Source organism: Xiphophorus maculatus, chromosome 8 (genome assembly GCF_002775205.1).
Source record: "Xiphophorus maculatus strain JP 163 A chromosome 8, X_maculatus-5.0-male, whole genome shotgun sequence".
NCBI lineage: Eukaryota > Metazoa > Chordata > Actinopteri > Cyprinodontiformes > Poeciliidae > Xiphophorus > Xiphophorus maculatus.
Genome location: NC_036450.1, coordinates 18,373,625 through 18,391,595, shown reverse-complemented (window position 1 = coordinate 18,391,595; position 17,971 = coordinate 18,373,625). Strand labels below are relative to the sequence as shown.

Here is a 17,971-nt window from a genome sequence, read left to right as displayed (position 1 = left end):
AGAGCCACACAGATAAACCCAACACACACACACACATTCAATCATTCTGGAGGAGGTTGGAGGAATTTCATATACCAGAGCGAAGCACATTGGTCAGAGTTCAGGCGGACGTGCGGGACAATGACTTCTTCTCTGCCCTCTGTTCTGTCTGGCTCCGCCTGAACATATCACAGAGACGCTATTTTAATCCCTCCATGTTTCTTTGGGCCTCCGCTACAATGACACTCTTTATGCTTACTGTGCCAGTGAATTCCTCCAGGATAACTGATTTAATTCTGAGACTTGTGAAGAAGCAGCACGATGCGGAAGAACAAGGGGATTACAAGCAGAACACGGACCACATACATGGAGACACAAACACAAGCAGCTGTTTGTCTTTTGATGGGGATCCTTTGTTCATGCGTTTGACCCTAAAGCTGCAGAAAAGTATGATGTAATGTCTGGATCAGTGTAATTATATCTCTTTCAGCAGTTTGAAGCGTGATGATGGTGGCCGTTCGGCCAGTTGATTCACTGCTCTGATCTGAACAAAATGAGCAAAAACTCTAAAAAGAAAATAAATCTTTTTTAAAGATGAAAAGAAAGAAAACAACACATTAAGGTTCATCCTGGCCACAGAGTCAAAGAAGCTGTTTCTCTCTCTCAAGCACATTTTGTTGGATCCCAAGGCATTTCCAGGCAAAAGTGGAAATATAGTCCCTCCAGGAGATTAGGTCTGCTCCGGGGGTCTCTGAGCAAACCTGTGAAACGTGGTGGAAAACCTCCAAAAGCGACTGCAGTTCACAAATTCATTCACCTTCGAATACAACCCACTCTGATGGACACTGATAGCTAAGGTTAAAAAACACCAACAAACCCACGTTATCTGCAGAAAACAAAGACCCTGAGGTTCATAAACGCTTCAGGTTGCAGTTTAACATCAGTTGTATTTTACACTCCTGTGCTTTATTGCCCAAACAATCAGCAGTCTTTTGGATTGGTGTATGCTATTTTTAATAACCGCACCATATCTCATCTTGAAATTGTGCCCTTACTGTAAAGTATGATATTCTTAACATATATTTGACATTTTTATATTTGTGTGAATTTATAGGCTGTCACTTTGTTGCCATTACGCAGAAGGTGTGGGACAATAAAGAGTAATTCTATTCTATTTGTTTTCTGGGTATGATAGTTATTGTGCTAACATGAATTATCCTCAACAGCAAGGAAGCCCTGAGGCTGTAGTTTGTTTTAAATGTGGTGAAACTTGGCTCATGTTAATGCTTAAGGATATCTTTTCAGATAAACTGCTAATCTTCATTCATTTCTATATTTATTATGTCCTATCATATTTATAATAGTGAGTGAATATTAATGGTGATCCATTAATATCAAATAGAAGTCTGAATGTTTTTGTGAATTTCATGGCCAAATGTGACAGGTAATTGATTCTGATCATTGTTTTAAATTACAGTGAACGGACATAGTGCACTTCATACTTTAATTTAAAAAAAAAAAAAGACTTGTCACAAATGAAAAGAACTTGTGCAAGAATCCAGATCATAGTTCAAGGTGACTTAGGATCCTAGAATTATATGCAATTCTGGTGTTATGGCTTCCTCACTCAAACAGAAAAGTTGGAAAAAATAACGTATTGATCTCAATGACAAAGATTTCAGATACTATTGTACCTTCTCCATTCCTAGTTTTTACATGAAGGAATCTCTGCCAGGATGAATTATCTCCACTATTTCCACTCTCCATAATTTCTGTTCTTCCTCTGTGACTCTCTCCCAGAGATCCATTTCCTGTCCCTATTAACTTAATTACAGAGATCCCCTAAACTCTCAAGGCACACATCCATACACACATGGATAGTGCAAGACGCACGGCTAATTTAGCTGATTTAAAATGGCTCCAGGCCAGTCAGGTCTTTCTCTTTTTTTCATTTTGAGCACTGAGCTCAAGTGCAAATCACAGTTGAGCTGTCCTGAAAAGTAAATTACAGAAAAATGTCCTCTGTCACCTGGCACACTTTAGGTGCCTGTCGTTTTCATTTTGTTGTCCTTGGTACCACCTCACTATGTCCAATTAAATTAAAACCAGCTTTTGTTGAGAGTAATTCTCTGCCCGAGAAATCAACAAGGTAGCTTTTCTGTTTGAAAATGGAAATTGTCTCAGAATTTGGCTAAAAACATGAAGAACCAACATTTTTTTTAAACGTAGAAATATACATATAAAGTTGCTGCAATTCCAGGACTATAGGTCTCATACTTGAGCTTATGAGTCCCACACTTGAACTGTGTGAGTCCCATGCTAACCACACCTGGCCAACTCGTTAGATAGTTGCAACTTGTCTTGTAGTTCTTTTGAGAAAACAACAGTTTTGATCTGAGGAAAAATGTCCATTTAGCTAATTGTTTTTTGTACTTTAGGTCACTAGCTAAGCTACAATATAGCAGTAATTTCCATTTGTACTTATATGTAAACTTGCTAATGTGCTAAACAGGATGTTTACAGAAGAATGTGTTTAATGAGCGTGTTCATAAATGGTGTCATTATTCTTTCTTTAAACTCAGTCTTGAAGCAAAATGGCTTTTGCCATTTAAATTGAGCAACTTCGTAGGAAAAATAATTCAACCCTCAATTTCTGAGAAAATGTCTGATGTACACTAAAAATAATTAGGTAAAAGTTACGACACGTCAAAAAGAAACTCTAAATTTTTACCCTTGAGGGCAGGATCTGGTTCTGAGATGTAAGTCTGTCTACACAAACTATCGCCCATGTCTCAAGGCCTGAAAAAACAGGTTTGGTGTGCATATAAGCTCAGTTTCGATTGCACCACAGCAGAGCATCAAGCAGCTACACAGAGCATCTAAAGCTCAACATGCTGACAACAGAAAAGAGGAAATATTTTAAGCTGCATGCCACCTTCAGCATATGTGTGAAGGGGTGTGTGGGCGGGCGTGTACAGACCAAAAGTTTGGACACACTTTCTCATTGAACTTAATGAGAAAGTGTGTCCAAACGTTTGGTCTGTACTGTACATAAAAATACCCTGTCCACACCAACACGGCCTTTCTGCTTGTCTTGCACTAATTATAGAAAATAAAAGTAGTAAGTCTCTACAGAAAAAATTGTTGGTTTTTTTATTCTGTAAGTGGTGTTTAAATATTGATTGGGCCTCCAAGATTATTATAAACAATGACAAACAGGCCAAATTTGCATATACCCATTGTCGCTTTCTGTGCTAGTAACCACGACAACAGCTGAGATGACTTTCATTGTTTTTGTTTTTCCTTTTTCTACATCAATTTTACATTATGCTCACCATCAGCTGATCTTCCACTGTGAAGATTGGCTGAAAGGAAATGAGAAATGGCTTCAGGAAAAACCCAAGTTCCAATTGGTTTTGGAGAATATTTTGCCCAGAACTGCTTTAGCCACGCTCTGGATTTTTTTTTTTTTTTTTTTTTAATTATATTTTATTTTAAATTTGTTGTCATCTGCTGGTCACAGGTTGGATATTACAGCATCTTTGATTAGAACCTCTCAGACAATGTGACAGATTTTCTTAATGGAGGAAAAAACTCTAACAATAATGTGTCTGACCACAATCACACAAATTAGTTGGCAGATACAAGATTTTAAAGCAATATGATGGAACAAAGTTTTTATTGCATAAAGCACATGTAACGGCCTTGCTGCTGAAATCTACTATACAAATACACTTGATTGACTGACAATTATTATGGTGACTTTAGAACATTTGACTAAACATCACTGTGCTCACTGCGTGTAGATTAAGTATATATCAATTACAAACAGTTGAAGTGAAAAACGAGTCAATTGATCCACCAGCCTGAAGAGGCAGAAACATTGGTGTAATATTTCTGCCGTAAACATAATTCAATGCCCATTTATCAATATATTTCTGCCAGAACTCATAGCAAGTAATGAGGTTAAAGGCATTTAAGGAGCCAGAACAATAATCTTTGGTTTGTTTATTTGCCTTAAAGTCTTGTTCTTGCTCAGCGGGGAAAAACAAAATGTGTAACAAGGGTTCTGCTTTAAGCCAAGCTCCTTCTACATGAAGGAGTTTGGAAGGTTTCAACAAAAACATCTTGTTCTGCAGACCACCCCATTTCTACAGCCAAAGGTAGCTCCACTCAAGCACTAAACAGTGTTGTTGTTCTTTAAAGCTTCACAGACATGGTCACGTGGTCAGAACTGGTCAGCACCTGTTGGTCTCTTAGACTTCTCACCAGTCATAAAAGTCACCCAGCTCTGCACCTGTAGGCTTCAAAGCCTGAGTCAGCTACAGTTAAAAAAAACACATCTAACTGGCACCTGCTCATTTATAGAGCATCTAACCAGCTATAAACAGCTTTTACAGCTTACCAAATCAGCACCTTTGGAAAACAGAGTCATCAAGGACCCTGAAACTCATCTTCAATGAGCTGTGGTAAAGAAGGTGTGAGTAACATAATCTAATGCAGCTAAGTGGTTTGTAATTAAAAAGGGGAAACATCTATACTTGCTCACAAACATGAACATTTTAGACACACAGAGGAGGAATAAGGTCAGAAGGGGTTTGGGTGGGACCTGGAACTTCTCTGCACCATCTGCTGGCATTTAACAACAGACGTCCTGGCAGGAGACGGACATCTGGCATGACCAGGGGCAGCTTCGAGCCATGAAACTTATGAAACTGAAATATGTTCCAGATTTCCTCTTTATTCTTTTATCTTTATTGGTTCTCCCCTGGTTATCTAAGTTCTCATGCTTTCTCAAGTGCTTCTCCTGTACACAGTTTCCTTATGTTCTTTTGTTGTTGTTGTTGTTTTTTCAGCGATTATATTAATACTTTCTGGTGTGATCGCTTTGGGAATAATTATGCTGAGTTTCAGAGGATTTTGATCTCCTCATATTGACTTCATTTTCTCCTTTGGACATCAGCTCAGACTCTGCATCCTGGCAAACTGACAGTGAGTGGGTGTGCAGTGGACATGAGGGGTTATGAATGTGGGTGTGTTCATGTCTTTGTATGCACTTGGAAACCGGGGGCTGAATTCTTCAGAATTTCAGAGTAAATGTCTCCAAGCAGAGGAGGACGGAATAAATAACCCAAGATGACAGTGTGAGTGGAAACAGCAGCAGCAGCAGCATCTCTGTAAAGTTCTCCATGCTCCTGCACAGCAGAAAACCATTACCGGAGACAAAAAGCTGGTGCTGCTTGTGTTTTTACACAGTAGGCATCCAGGAACAACATTGCATCACTCACTCCTAAACCTTCATTCTCTGCCCTTTACACAGGGCTTGTTAAGTCTGACTTTTATTGGTTGTCAAGTTTCCACAATTTTGTGTTAAGCAATGATACAAATAGAGGCATTGTTCTGTTTAACCAATAGTTGAGTTGGTTTAAAGGGCAAAATGAAGAGCTGAAATGACTGCACATGGCAATCTTTTACCAATAATTTAGAACAAGATAGATACTGGGTGGTTAAGTATACTAACATTTTTAAAAAGTCAGACACTAAAATTTAAATCAATTTCCTAAGGCTTGAAGTTCTCAGAGAAAGCGCAAGGTGGTCTCAGTTTCCTCAGTCTGCATGGAGCTCAAAGCATGGCAGTGCTGCCCCTCTAAAGGATGACTCCTATCGTACACCTTTTCATTGCTTAAAACAAAAAACAATCTTTGTTTCAGCTGTTTGAAAGGCTTAAGGTAAGGTATAATAATAAGCACAAAATGTGCAATATTCCAATATTCAATATATAATGCCTTTTCCCCGGAGTTTTTTGTTGTTGTTGATAGAATATTTTGAAATATGTTAGCGTAACAAAAAGCAAAAGAAATCTATACACAACAGTGATCAAGTCAAAGTCGTGTCCGCTTTAATTACTTAGACAAAAATGCCAACGCTGAAATGATCAATTTGTACAGTCTACAACTTTTAATGCGTTAGCATGCAATCATATGTTGTTGGTTTTTTTTTTTTTTTAATTTAGAATAAATCTTTATTGGAAGACTTTTTAAAAATTTGGTCAAATTTTGTCTCTCCATCCCAAAAACACTCATTAAGGACATCAAATACTTTTTATACCTTGATCATCTGTGTAGACAGCAAACTGTTACTGAGGTATTTCAGCTTGGACTAAAATCACAGGTGGCCCTCCAGTCAGTTTTCTGGCATGGCTAGAATCATTAACATCAGCCTCCTCAGGCTATTTCCTCTCCTCCATCCAATCATTAATCCATTGGTCCATCTCTCTGTCCCCCAACAACATTCATCATCATCATTCATTCACTTTTTCCTTCTTTCCATTCATTTTTGCTCTTCCCTCCTCACCATCTTCCATGTTTGCGTCCCTTCCTATATTGATTGGACATGCCTGGCGGTGTCAGGTTACACTCTGTGAAACTTCCAGATGTACTCTCTGGAGCTCTGTTTTCTCACTGGTGCAGAAAACATGCAGCCCAACAAGATTACATCATCCCCCCCCGACGGCTGTCAAAGCTTTCATCCCTGCAAGAATCTCTTCCTCCAATAACGTAGGAGTGCCTGGAAATCTCCTAACCATATTCCTCCAGCAGACACACTGTACGTACTGTCGGCTGAATCTGCTGAGCAAAACAGAGTGAAGCTGATGGGGCGGGTGGAAGAAAGCACACTTTAGGGTTGTGTCAAGCTAATAATACACAGCGACAGGGGTCAAAGACCAAGCTCCTTCCAGAATCAATAAGCATCAAAACAATCTTGATGTCTTGTGAGGAAAATGTGAGAGGAAATCAGCCTGAAATTATCAGCTCTTGCAATATTACTGAAGTTTATTATTGTTTCCTTTAAAAAACAAAAATCACAACAATCTATTTGGATTGTGCAGCTCAGTTTATTTGTGTTATATTTAAGGTATTTTTAATAATAACGCTGAAATTAAGTTCTCACTTCCCACACTGCAGGGGTTTTGAACTGACCACTAATTACGTCTACATTTTCATTAGCACTGACAGAAAGGGGTCTGCTTCCTGTCTGATATTTTGGTTAAAAGCAGGAAGATCAAGAACGAGTGATGTCTGTTTCATTTGTTTTATCAACTTTGTTACACACATTTCCTGAGAAAAGATGCTTTTTAAAAAAAAATTTAAGGAAACGCAGATGGTCTGGTTAGCTCAGTAAAATGACTGTAACATACGGTGGCCGACAGGTGCAAATGCGCAGCAAAAGAGAAAACATGCAAACAAAAAAGAAGACACCCCCGAATGAAATGCAGCAAACAAAAAGAGAGACGCAAACACCCCCGAATGAAATGCAGCAAATAAAAAGAGAGACGCAAACACCCCCGAATGAAATGCAGCAAACAAAAAGAGAGACGCAAACACCCCCGAATGAAATGCAGCAAATAAAAAGAGAGACGCAAACACCCCCGAATGAAATGCAGCAAACAAAAAGAGAGACGCAAACACCCCCGAATGAAATGCAGCAAATAAAAAGAGAGACGCAAACACCCCCGAATGAAATGCAGCAAACAAAAAGTGTTGAAAACGGAAGTGCTCCAGACCACTAGGGGGAGTCAAGGAAAATAGTATTCATTTCTATGGGACCAGATGCAAGATTCTTCTTCTTCTTCTTCTTGGTATTTATTGGCGGTTGGCAACAAACTCACAGTAGCATTACCGCCACTTACCAGTATGGAGTGTGGTTCGAGATGGTCTATAAACTTTCACTTTCTACCTTTTCCCTCCATTAACTCCTGATTAAACATACCCCCACACATACACACCTGCTTATATTATCCAACTTGCTTATAACTTTATATACCCCTCTTTGATATTCTTTACACATTCACACCCAACTTGCTCTACTCATATCCTATGAAATAGCTTTGTTTTTTTAAGATACCGAATAATTATTTGAATATGTCTACTCCCGAAATCTCTCCTCAAAAATTCTATTAAATTAAACCTTTCTTTAATACCTACACACTCTCTCAGCATGCATCTTCTCTCTTCTTCATACTTACAACACTCTAAAATAACATGCTCTATTGTTTCAGACTTCTCACAATAATCACACTTTCCAGATGCAAGATTCAGAGAGATACCTTTACTTTCTTTCAAATTTCTTTCTCTGAATCTTGCATCTGGTCCCATAGAAATGAATACTATTTTCTTTGACTTCCCCTAGTGGTCTGGAGCACTTCCGTTTTCAACACTTTTTGTTTGCTGTATTTCATTCGGGGGTGTTTGCGTCTCTCTTTTTGTTTGCTGCATTTCATTTGGGGGTGTCTTCTTTTTTGTTTGCATGTTTTCTCTTTTGCTGCGCATTTGCACCTGTCGGCCACCGTAGTAACATGATTTTTGTAAGATCTTTTGTTTTGTAAGATCTTAATACTGGAAAAAGAAAGAAATGTTTTGGTAATTTTATCTATATACAGGTCACAACCGTCTTTTACATGATTTTGATAAAAACAACAATGACAAACAATGGTATTTATGCTACAATATTTTCAAAACTTGCCTATGTACGGAATTGCCATACATTATGTGTATGATGTCATGAAGACTAGCTTTATTCTTCTCATCTCCTTCAGATGAACTAAACTTTTACCATCATTTAGTCTTGTATCTGAGTGAAACCTCACCTAAAGTTAGACATTTTTAAAAACAAATACAATTTAAAATTATGTTTTGAAGGTGACCATCATAACCAGTGTAGTGTGGACTTCTTGTTTGAGGAGTTCACGTGAATGCAGTACTCCCAGCAGAAGCTGAATCCCCCCCCGTACAATGCCAGTTTGATGGATAGCTCCGGACCACTGTTGGCATGGGAGTGAAAAATGAAGGGGTGGAGGGCGAAATAGGCCTGGCGCACAGATGCAGAGCTGATCTGGCTGCAGAAAGTCTCACAAGCACGTATATCTAGGATCTAAGGCTATCAACACCTAGCAGGTACTGAGAATCCCCATGGGAATAAAGTATGTTTGCAAAGTCTGTGGAAAAAAGGAACACACCACTTGTGTGTTTATTCTGGCAAAAGGGGATAAGGTCCTAGTTTGGACATGCAAGAGAAAACAGAAAAGGAAATTACTTCAGACGTGAACCCTGTTCAACAAAGAAAAAAAAAGAAAAAACTCCCACAAACTGCATCACTCCCCACAACAGGCCCAACAATTAGCATCAATGTTGGGAAACAAGAAGAGTTTATCAACAGACTGAAACACTCATTCTTCGTAAATGTATGTATTTGTTAGAGAGAAGTTTGACCAAACCCCAAGGAAGAAGCTGCAGAGATCAGAAAACCTCCCACGCCCTCTTTTGGCTTTAAACCGAAGCAGTGGTGTGGCGGTTTTCTCTTTAATTTCTTCACGTCCACGGTTTTGTTAACATTAACGATAAAGAAATCTCCTCCCACTACAAAATTCTTCATAATGGACCTCCTCTGTGGCTCGCCATCGTCTCGCCCACAGCTGCAGTTTTCCCGACCTGGAACCCTCTGTCCTCCCTTTGCCTCTGTGTGTCTCCTGCCCCCCACTCTCCTGCACCCTGCATACCTCCGCTTTGCTCCTGATTCCTAACAACAACAACTGTGCAGTGGCAAAGGTCTTGTGACCGAGGAATAACTCAGTGCTAACGCTTTGTATGCTGGCACAACTGGACACATAGGCACCAATTCCTGGAAATAACAGATTCCCTCTGCTGCTCGGATTCTGAAAGTCGTAAAGCAGTTTCTTTCATCCTACAATTGAATGTTTTGAAGATTGTTTTTGTGGATGTGCCAATGTGGGAACAATTAAGCCAGTGCTCACAGGGGTTAAGAGGATGCTCCTGAACTTGTTGAATTTGTAACACCCGGAGCAGAAGTGATGATTGGCGCTGAAGCGTGAAAACACACGCACACCCTTATGTGCTCAGTGTGTGTTGGTGTGTACGTACCTCTGTCCGGCTTGGCCCCATTTGCAGGCCAAGACCTTTGCAAGATGAGACAAAAGTGTCACGCTGCATCATCACGGGTGTTTTCCTCATGTATTCCAGATATCAGTCACTTTAGTCTTCAGTGGGGGGATTGTTGGTTCATGTTGGGATTTAAAGGCTGCTTAGCCTTCAAAACATTTTATTTAAGATAACCTAAATATAATCAATAACTTTCTCACTCCCTTAGTATCATCAAATGCAAAACAGTTGAATGACATATCAGGCTTTAAAGAATATAACTGAGAAAAATTATGCATCTTTCTGCTGAAACTGGCCTCTGCAGATGGATTCACATTGAAACATGACAGAAGCACAAAGAAAATAAAAAGTCTATTTCAATGAAGGCTTTATGTCTAAGAACTTCACCAAAACGTCATGTGATCCTCACTGCGTCCATATTGAAAAATACTTTCTGAAGCAACTTTGCTCTTCGTGAGAAAGTAGATCCCCCTAAGGGTAATCAATGGTTGTGGTTATATACTTAAGAGCTGTATTTGATCTACAGATCAGGCGGTAATCAGTCCTGTTTGTGCCTTAGTTGAGCCACATATGTGGCTGCAATAGCTTTTCTCCCTTAAAAGATAACCATCATTTGGAAACAGCTTTTGGTATTTACTCGGGTTATCTCAGTCTGATGTAAAAATTGGTCGGAAACTGTGAAGTGTGACAAAATGCAAGAACAGAAGAAATCTCTATGGAAGGAAGCACACTACTTTTAACTAAAAACAAACTAGATCTAGTGAGGATGCTGACAAGATTGTAAAATCAGGTGGAAAACAATGGATACATCAACTGTTCATCCTATTGAACATGTGAACATAATGATACAGTTTTTGAAGGATTGAACAGAAACACACCGAGAGTTTAGTGTTTTATTTATATTAAGGTCCAGATTTATTTATTTATTTAATATTTATTCCTAACTTCTATGTGCAACACGATAAAAGGCTTAACGAGTTTTATCCTTTTCAGGGATGCAAGAGGGCTGAAGTTTAGGCAGTTGAGGCAAGACTATAAACAGGTCCATCTCACACAGAGATGAACAGGACAAACAAACTTACATGATAAAATTCAAAAACTACATTAAAAAAGAAGAAATATGTCTACAGGAGGTAGAAACAAGTTTTAAAAAAAAAGAGGTTGCAGTTTTTTTCTGTAGATAGTTACCAGTAGTAAATTGGTTTTAAACCAATAGATGGGCAGTAACAGTAGAAACCAGATCACTGCTGACTACTCCATTTGGCACTCCATTTATGACTTTGTAAGTTTAGATTACGTTGAACTAGCAAAGTGTCAGAATCGTCATGTTTTCTCAAACAACAGGCATCAGTTCAGTGATGGAAATAAATATTGAGAAGCGGCTTAGCGGTTTAACCACATAACTCTGACACATCCCTCAAACTTCCTGTCTCCATTTTCTTTATGCTGTGTTCATTCTAACAAAGCCATTAAAGATTAACTTTAAAAACATAATGCCCTCACTCTCTGTTTTGTCTCGTGATAAGTAATGTTAACAACTTTTGATTAGTACCTGGAAAACAATCATTAAAGCACTTCATGTGTCAGCCTCAACTTACTGTTAGGATCACTTAACACAGGTGGTTTTATGCACGCCACATGCTGCGCAGACCAAAGGATCGGTAACATTGTCACAGATGCACCTTTGTAGCCCTTTTTCAAGCAGCGGCGTATGAAACTGAGTCATGTGGGTGGGCTTTGTGGGTTTTGAAGGCTTTGGGGTAAATTGGTTTGAATCTTCCTTAGACTAACAGTGCATGAAGTAAATATATGCTCCTCTGTTTATCCACACAGGGCAACTGTATGCCAAATTAGCCTTTTTCCAGCATTGTTCAACTCTACGTGCACCCATGCTCCACAATCAGCTCATTATCAGAAGGGTTTTCATGTGATTCTGCCCTGATAAGTATCACTTAGAACAACTTAAAACGCTGACTGGCCTTTGAAAAGAAAGAAAACATGCAAATTGTTTTATTCTTTGTGTACATCTTATATAAAATGAAATTATTCTGCAACTTTTTCCTGAGTTTTAAGGATGAAAAGGCTGTCTTTTCAAAAAACATTTAGAAATTGCGCTTTGCAACCTAAGAATGAATGAAACATGTTTAATTTCATAAACATCTAGGCTTCATAGGGAGAGTAGTTGAGCTGAAATCTAAAGCAAAAATAAAAGCAAGTAGCATGAGTAAAACTGTCAACCATTTTCTTTAGCTACAGATCTGAAAACAAATGACAGAGAACTGAGAAACATCTTTCCACCGCTAAAAGTTTGCCATTTCTCTTAAATATTTAGATGTACACACATAACTTAAACCATTTATTTCTTCATAGCAACAGTATTTTCACAATATTGGTGACTGTGGTTGCTTTATATACGACTTGTGGTCGTGGTACACAAAGAGGACAGAAGTTGTCATAAAGTTGTCAAGCATCAACCATGAGGTTAAGTTTAACCTGCTCCATTTCTGTGAAAAGGTTACACCTCTACCAAATAGGAAGTCACAGTAAGACAGCACTGTGAGTGGAAAAAAAGTCTGCACAACTTTTTTTGCAGACTGCTGAGAAATCTCTCTTAGCAAAGATTGTTTTTCTTTTTCAAGCCCATACAAGATTTCTTCACCCTGGTTGTTAGGTGGTTTTGCTGCCAGACGACAGCGCACCAATCATTTTGTCTGTCAAAAAAAGTGTTGAGTGAAAGACAGACGTGATCATACATTTTATGCCTTTGCATGCTGCATGGATTAATTATAGCACACCTGCCACAGACACCTCAAGTAATTCATCAGAAGCCAGGATGAGCAGCTGTAAAAAATAAAACACCTGTCACATTTTCTGAATGTCAAGAGTTGAAAGAAATTTTTTTCTGAAAAAAAGCAAAGAGAAGCTCTATGCCAGCAAAAAAACTGCACTAATCGGATGAGCTTCGGGGCCAAAACACACAAAATGCCATAAGTGCTGAACACACCAACACACCACCGCCTCGATACAGTGAACTAGACAGTGGCACCATTATGCTTTGGGGATTATTTTCTTCACCAAGAACAGGAAGGAAGCCGGTTTGACTTGTGTGTGATGAAATGGTTCAGTCAAAGTCCAGGCTAAAATCCAAAAAACTGATGTTCACAGACATTCTCCAACAAATCTGAAACGTCCAGCCATAAAGACTTAATTGCACCAAAAGTTTCTGCCATAGCGTTCTGACTCAAGGGCTGTGTGCTGAATACGAATAGATGACACACTTTTCTGAGTTTTATTTGTAAAAACCTATTGAGAACTGTTTAATAATCCCCTCGCTTCATTATTGACCACATGCTACTTTGTATTAAGTCTAACACACAAAATCTCATTGGAATATACTGAAATATGTAGTACTAAAGTAACACAAAAAAAATCAAAAGTGATTGAATACTTTCCCACGGCAGTGTATAATACTGTTCAGACTTAATGGTTTTTCTCAGAAGCTACCTATGACATGTATATCACTGTGCCTGTTGAATTCCTCACTGATAACCAGCTGAATGCTTCCTGTCCTCCGAGGCCCAGAGAATGCAGAGATAAGACAAGCTTTAAATTTGAATTAACCCTGTATTAAATGTGCGCATGATGGCAAAATAAATGCAAAAAAAAAGAAAAAGTCGTAGTTTAAGCTTTTAGAGATTTTAATAAATGCCATTGTGCAGTTTTTTTAACGATGATGAATTAAATAACCTGGAAGAGTTGGGTAAGTTGACACTGCATGACCTAATTATTCATTCTTCCAGAGAATCTCTGTCTGCTGATGCCAACAGACAGATTAGTGCAGACCGCTGCAACCCGGGCAGAGAGCTGACTCAAATGAAAGATACGGTCTCCGCAAAGAGGAGGGGGGGGGGGGGGGGGTGAATAAAAAGACATACTGCTAATGACTGAGATGGCTGGGTTCACAAAACGTCTCGCCAAGTTCATAAATCTAATCTAAAGCTTTAATGTCTGGAGAACCCCGTCTGCGGACCGCGCAGCTTTCAGTGAAATGATCGTCCTCTCTGACCCTCTGCTGCAGAAGTCCTGCACTGTTGGGATATACAGTATATGTGGAAAAGACAAATTCCCAGATTCAAGATGTGAGAAACTGTGAGTGGGGGGAGGAGGGGAGGTGCATTGCAATCCTCAAGAGAATATAGTGTTTTCTAAATTTGGATGAGCTCAACTAACCTCTCACCTTTTCTCTCCATGTTTGAACCAAACAAGCTGTGACAGAAGCAAAAGTTTAACATCTGGCACGCTAAACTGGAAAACACCTTGGTAGATTTTTTTTTTCTACAGGTGTAGAAGCACAAGCTACAGTCCTACACATTAAATTGGACTATTCATTTCAATAAATTTGTTCGTCAGATTAAAGTCTCTTGAAAATCATTTTTGAAAACGGACATTAAACATATTGTACTTTTCATTAAGCCCACAGTTCTGTATTAAAACATTTATTTTTGTTCTCTGTATGGTCTTCAAAGCATCCTTTGGCCGTTTCTTTCACCCCAAAGACAAGCATCCCATTATGTGTAATCTCTGTGATAGAGGCAGTTTACTGAAGCAGATTCAGCTTTCACATGGTCAGGTCACACATGAGTATTTTTACCATGTTAAAGCAAATTGTAAACCATAAACAGCTTACAAGGCTTGCTTCTGATGTATGAAAACCTGAGATGATACTCTCAGTATGACCTAAAACCAGACAGTTTCTACCTCAGTATGAGCCACATGAGTTCATGAGTTCAAGAGCTCACATTGTACTTGAACTGCATGGCCGTGGCTAATAGCACATGAGACACTACCGAGCTTTGTAGATACAGATTATGTACCATTAGGATTTAGTTGTCGCATAATAATGCTCCTTAAGTCTTTATTTAGGTGTGTAGAATAGGCAAGGACAACCTCAAATTCTTGCAGGAGTTGTAGTATGGATATGATTTAATCGGTTTCAATTGGTCTATTCTGCATTAGTTTGATCGTATATATTCTACAGGTTCAGTCTTTAAATTTCACACGCAAGTTTCACTTAGTAAAAAATGTTCAAACAATCCAGTTCACAAAAAAAAAATTAGGCTCCATTTTTTTTCTTCTTTCAACACTTTGTTAGGTTAAACCGAGTGGATCAGGTGTGAAGCTCAAGCACTCATCATCTACCCAAACATAGAAAATGAGCCTATTGAGAACAGCTGCATCTAGCAACCAGCAGCAGTCTGAAAACCAGGACATCCCATATGCATCAGGGAAGTTAAATGTGTGAACTGAATGCATCGTGTTCACTGTGCATAGAGTGCACCAAATTCTAACTTGTTAGAGCATCTGAAGCTCTAACAAGCTTCAGAAGCTTGTTAATAACACATAGCATAACTCATGTTACACATAGCATGTTTCATGCTATGTGTTAATAACACATAGCATAGTTAATAACACATAGCATAACATATGCTATGTTATGCATAGCATAGTTAATAACACATAGCATAGTTAATAACACATAGCATAACATATGCTATGTTATGCATAGCATAGTTAATAACACATAGCATGAAACATGAAAAGCAGAAATAAATCTATCGCAAAGTGACAACATGCACTGAGCGTACCAACTACAACTGTGGGAGAGAATGGATACATTTAAATTTACAAAAAAAATTTCTAATTAACATCAGTCTGAATGTGAAACTAATGGTTCACTGTGTGATCTCAAACTGATTCCTTCACAGTCACACTTCTATCCATTTATTCCTAACTCAATTCTCTAATGACCATCACAAGCCAGTATCACATGAAAGCAAAGGAATCTGAGAATTAAAGAAAGTCCTTATTCGCTTTGCTGCCCTCTCTTTTCTCTCCTCTCAAAACAGAAACTCTACGTTTAGTTTTAAAAACTTGAAAATGATCTAGAGCTTTTATAAATGCTGCAGCCTGAGCCTGAGAAAGCTCTAAAGATGACCACGTCAGGCTATGGTCAAAGAGCGATGGAGCATTTTTAAACCTTTTTTTAAAAGCCTGAAGTGACTTTATTAATTGACATTACTCCAATGATGGTGGCCTGTGCTGTAGCATAAACTAACATTTACCCTGAGCACTATACAGTTACTTGGCTCGATGTATTCCACCTCATATACAGTGCTTTGCTTTTTACATTTTGGAATATTAAAATCACAAACCTTACTGTATTGTAGCTAGTGGTGCATAACGGTGAGATGCAATAAAAGTTTTGGTTTTCTAAACTTTTTTTCCAAATAGAAATCTTAAAAGTAAAACAAGGGAACCATTGTGAAGAAAAAGCCTCCCCACAGCATTGTTCTGCCACCAACATGTTTCACCATGGTGAGGATGTTGATGTGGGTTATATGCTTAGCATCACATGGATTTAAAAAAAAAAAAAAAAAAACTTTGGTCTCATCTGACCATTGCACCTTCTTCCACGTGTGCTGTGTCCAATACATGGCTTGTGGAGAACTGTTGCATTTTCTCAATAATGCTGTCTTTGTCAGTTTGTAGGTTTTCGTCATATTTGTCCATCTTCAGTGATTGCTTGGCGTTGATGAGGTGGTTTGCTCACCCATGTTTTCTGCCAAACTTCTGGATTTTCAGACTTAATTCCACAAATGTTTATTTACTTTAAAAAGGAGACATCTGAAGGCACTGGATTTTATTTATGGGTTTTATTTTTAATATATAGTAACGTAAATCCAATTGAAAACGTATTCAAATGTATGTCTGTATTAAGCTAACATTGCAAATGTGAAAAAAAATTCAAAATGAGATTTTGCAAGGTTGCGGTGAGTGAGGCTGAGCTGCTGTCAAAATGACCTCACCTGGACAATATACTTGAAGCAACACAGGCATTTATCAACAGGAGCGCGTGGAATAAAAACACTACAGGAGACAAAGCTGCATGCGCGCAGATGCACCGTTAGCCACGTGCCATCTTTTCCACCTGTCACATTATTTCATGCGCTAATCAGCCAAAACGCCCCGCCGCTCTCTTTCAGTCTTTACTCACCAACAACTGCCGCTGCTGTCAAAGTGGAAATCTGACTGAGCCGCAGCATCCTGGCGCGCCACGCGGGTCCTGTTTAGCCCCCTTTTCTTTCACCAAAATATCCCCCAAGAAGCGACAATTGTTAACCCACTAACAGGAGTCCATGGAGTTTTTCGGAGCTGGGTCCCTGCTCAGGCCGACAGAAAATGCTGCCTCTTTTGTACGCGTCCGCTCGGCTCAGCGGGAAATTACGCGTCCGCTCGGCTCAGCTGGAAGTAGGAAAGGAGGGGCGGGGCGGGGACTTCAGAGTTGCAAGTTCTCTCACCCACAGGCGCATCTGACTTTGGTTTCTCTGCCTCCCGAGAAGCAGGGAGGCACAACTAAATCTTAAGACAAAACCACAGTTTATCTACGAGCCAGAGCAGACCGAACTGAATGTAATGGAAGTTTGAAAGCAACTTGGGCGTTCTTGGGCAACGCAGCTATTACATTATGAGTGGTTAATGGTGCCTCACGATCTGGCCAAGTCAAATTATTTCAATTGAAAGGGGAAAACATGCATTTATGATTGGCGAGTCATAGGGGAAACGTGAAAATCATATGAGGAAACATAGAAAGAATAGCTTTGCTTCAATGTGTTTTCTGATAAAATTAGTAAAATGACTCTCTGGCATGCCTTTCAACCATCCAGGGAAGTTTTCCCCACAGGGAGCCAGGCTCACTCACCAAATCTGTGTTGCTGTTGAGAGTTGAGGTCACCCAATTGTAATATATCAGAAACAGTTCTGAAAACTCAGCGTTTTAACCCGTGGCTGTTGAAAGATGTTCGGTATCACTCATTTGAAGCATAATTCATTTTACCCTGTAGACTGTACAATGTAAACAGAGGAAGCTTGTCATGATTACCTGTTTTAATATTGTCTAAACTAATCAAGACTCAAAGAAACATGGGGCCCTTTTTTTCTTTACGCACAGCACTGCTCTGACATGTTACTGAAAAGAA

At 39.0% G+C, this 17,971-nt stretch overlaps 1 protein-coding gene across 1 annotated transcript in view; it reads right to left on the bottom strand.

The window, feature by feature from the left end:
• The window catches only part of itga1 (integrin subunit alpha 1), a 46,449-nt gene extending 29,191 nt beyond the window's left edge, over positions 1-17,258 (bottom strand). The window contains exon 1 of the mRNA XM_014468642.2: positions 16,990-17,258. Coding sequence (XP_014324128.1) covers positions 16,990-17,038 — 49 coding nt within the window. The 5' untranslated portion in view covers positions 17,039-17,258. The remainder of the gene's footprint in view (positions 1-16,989) is intronic.
• Between the last annotated feature and the right edge of the window lie 713 nt (positions 17,259-17,971).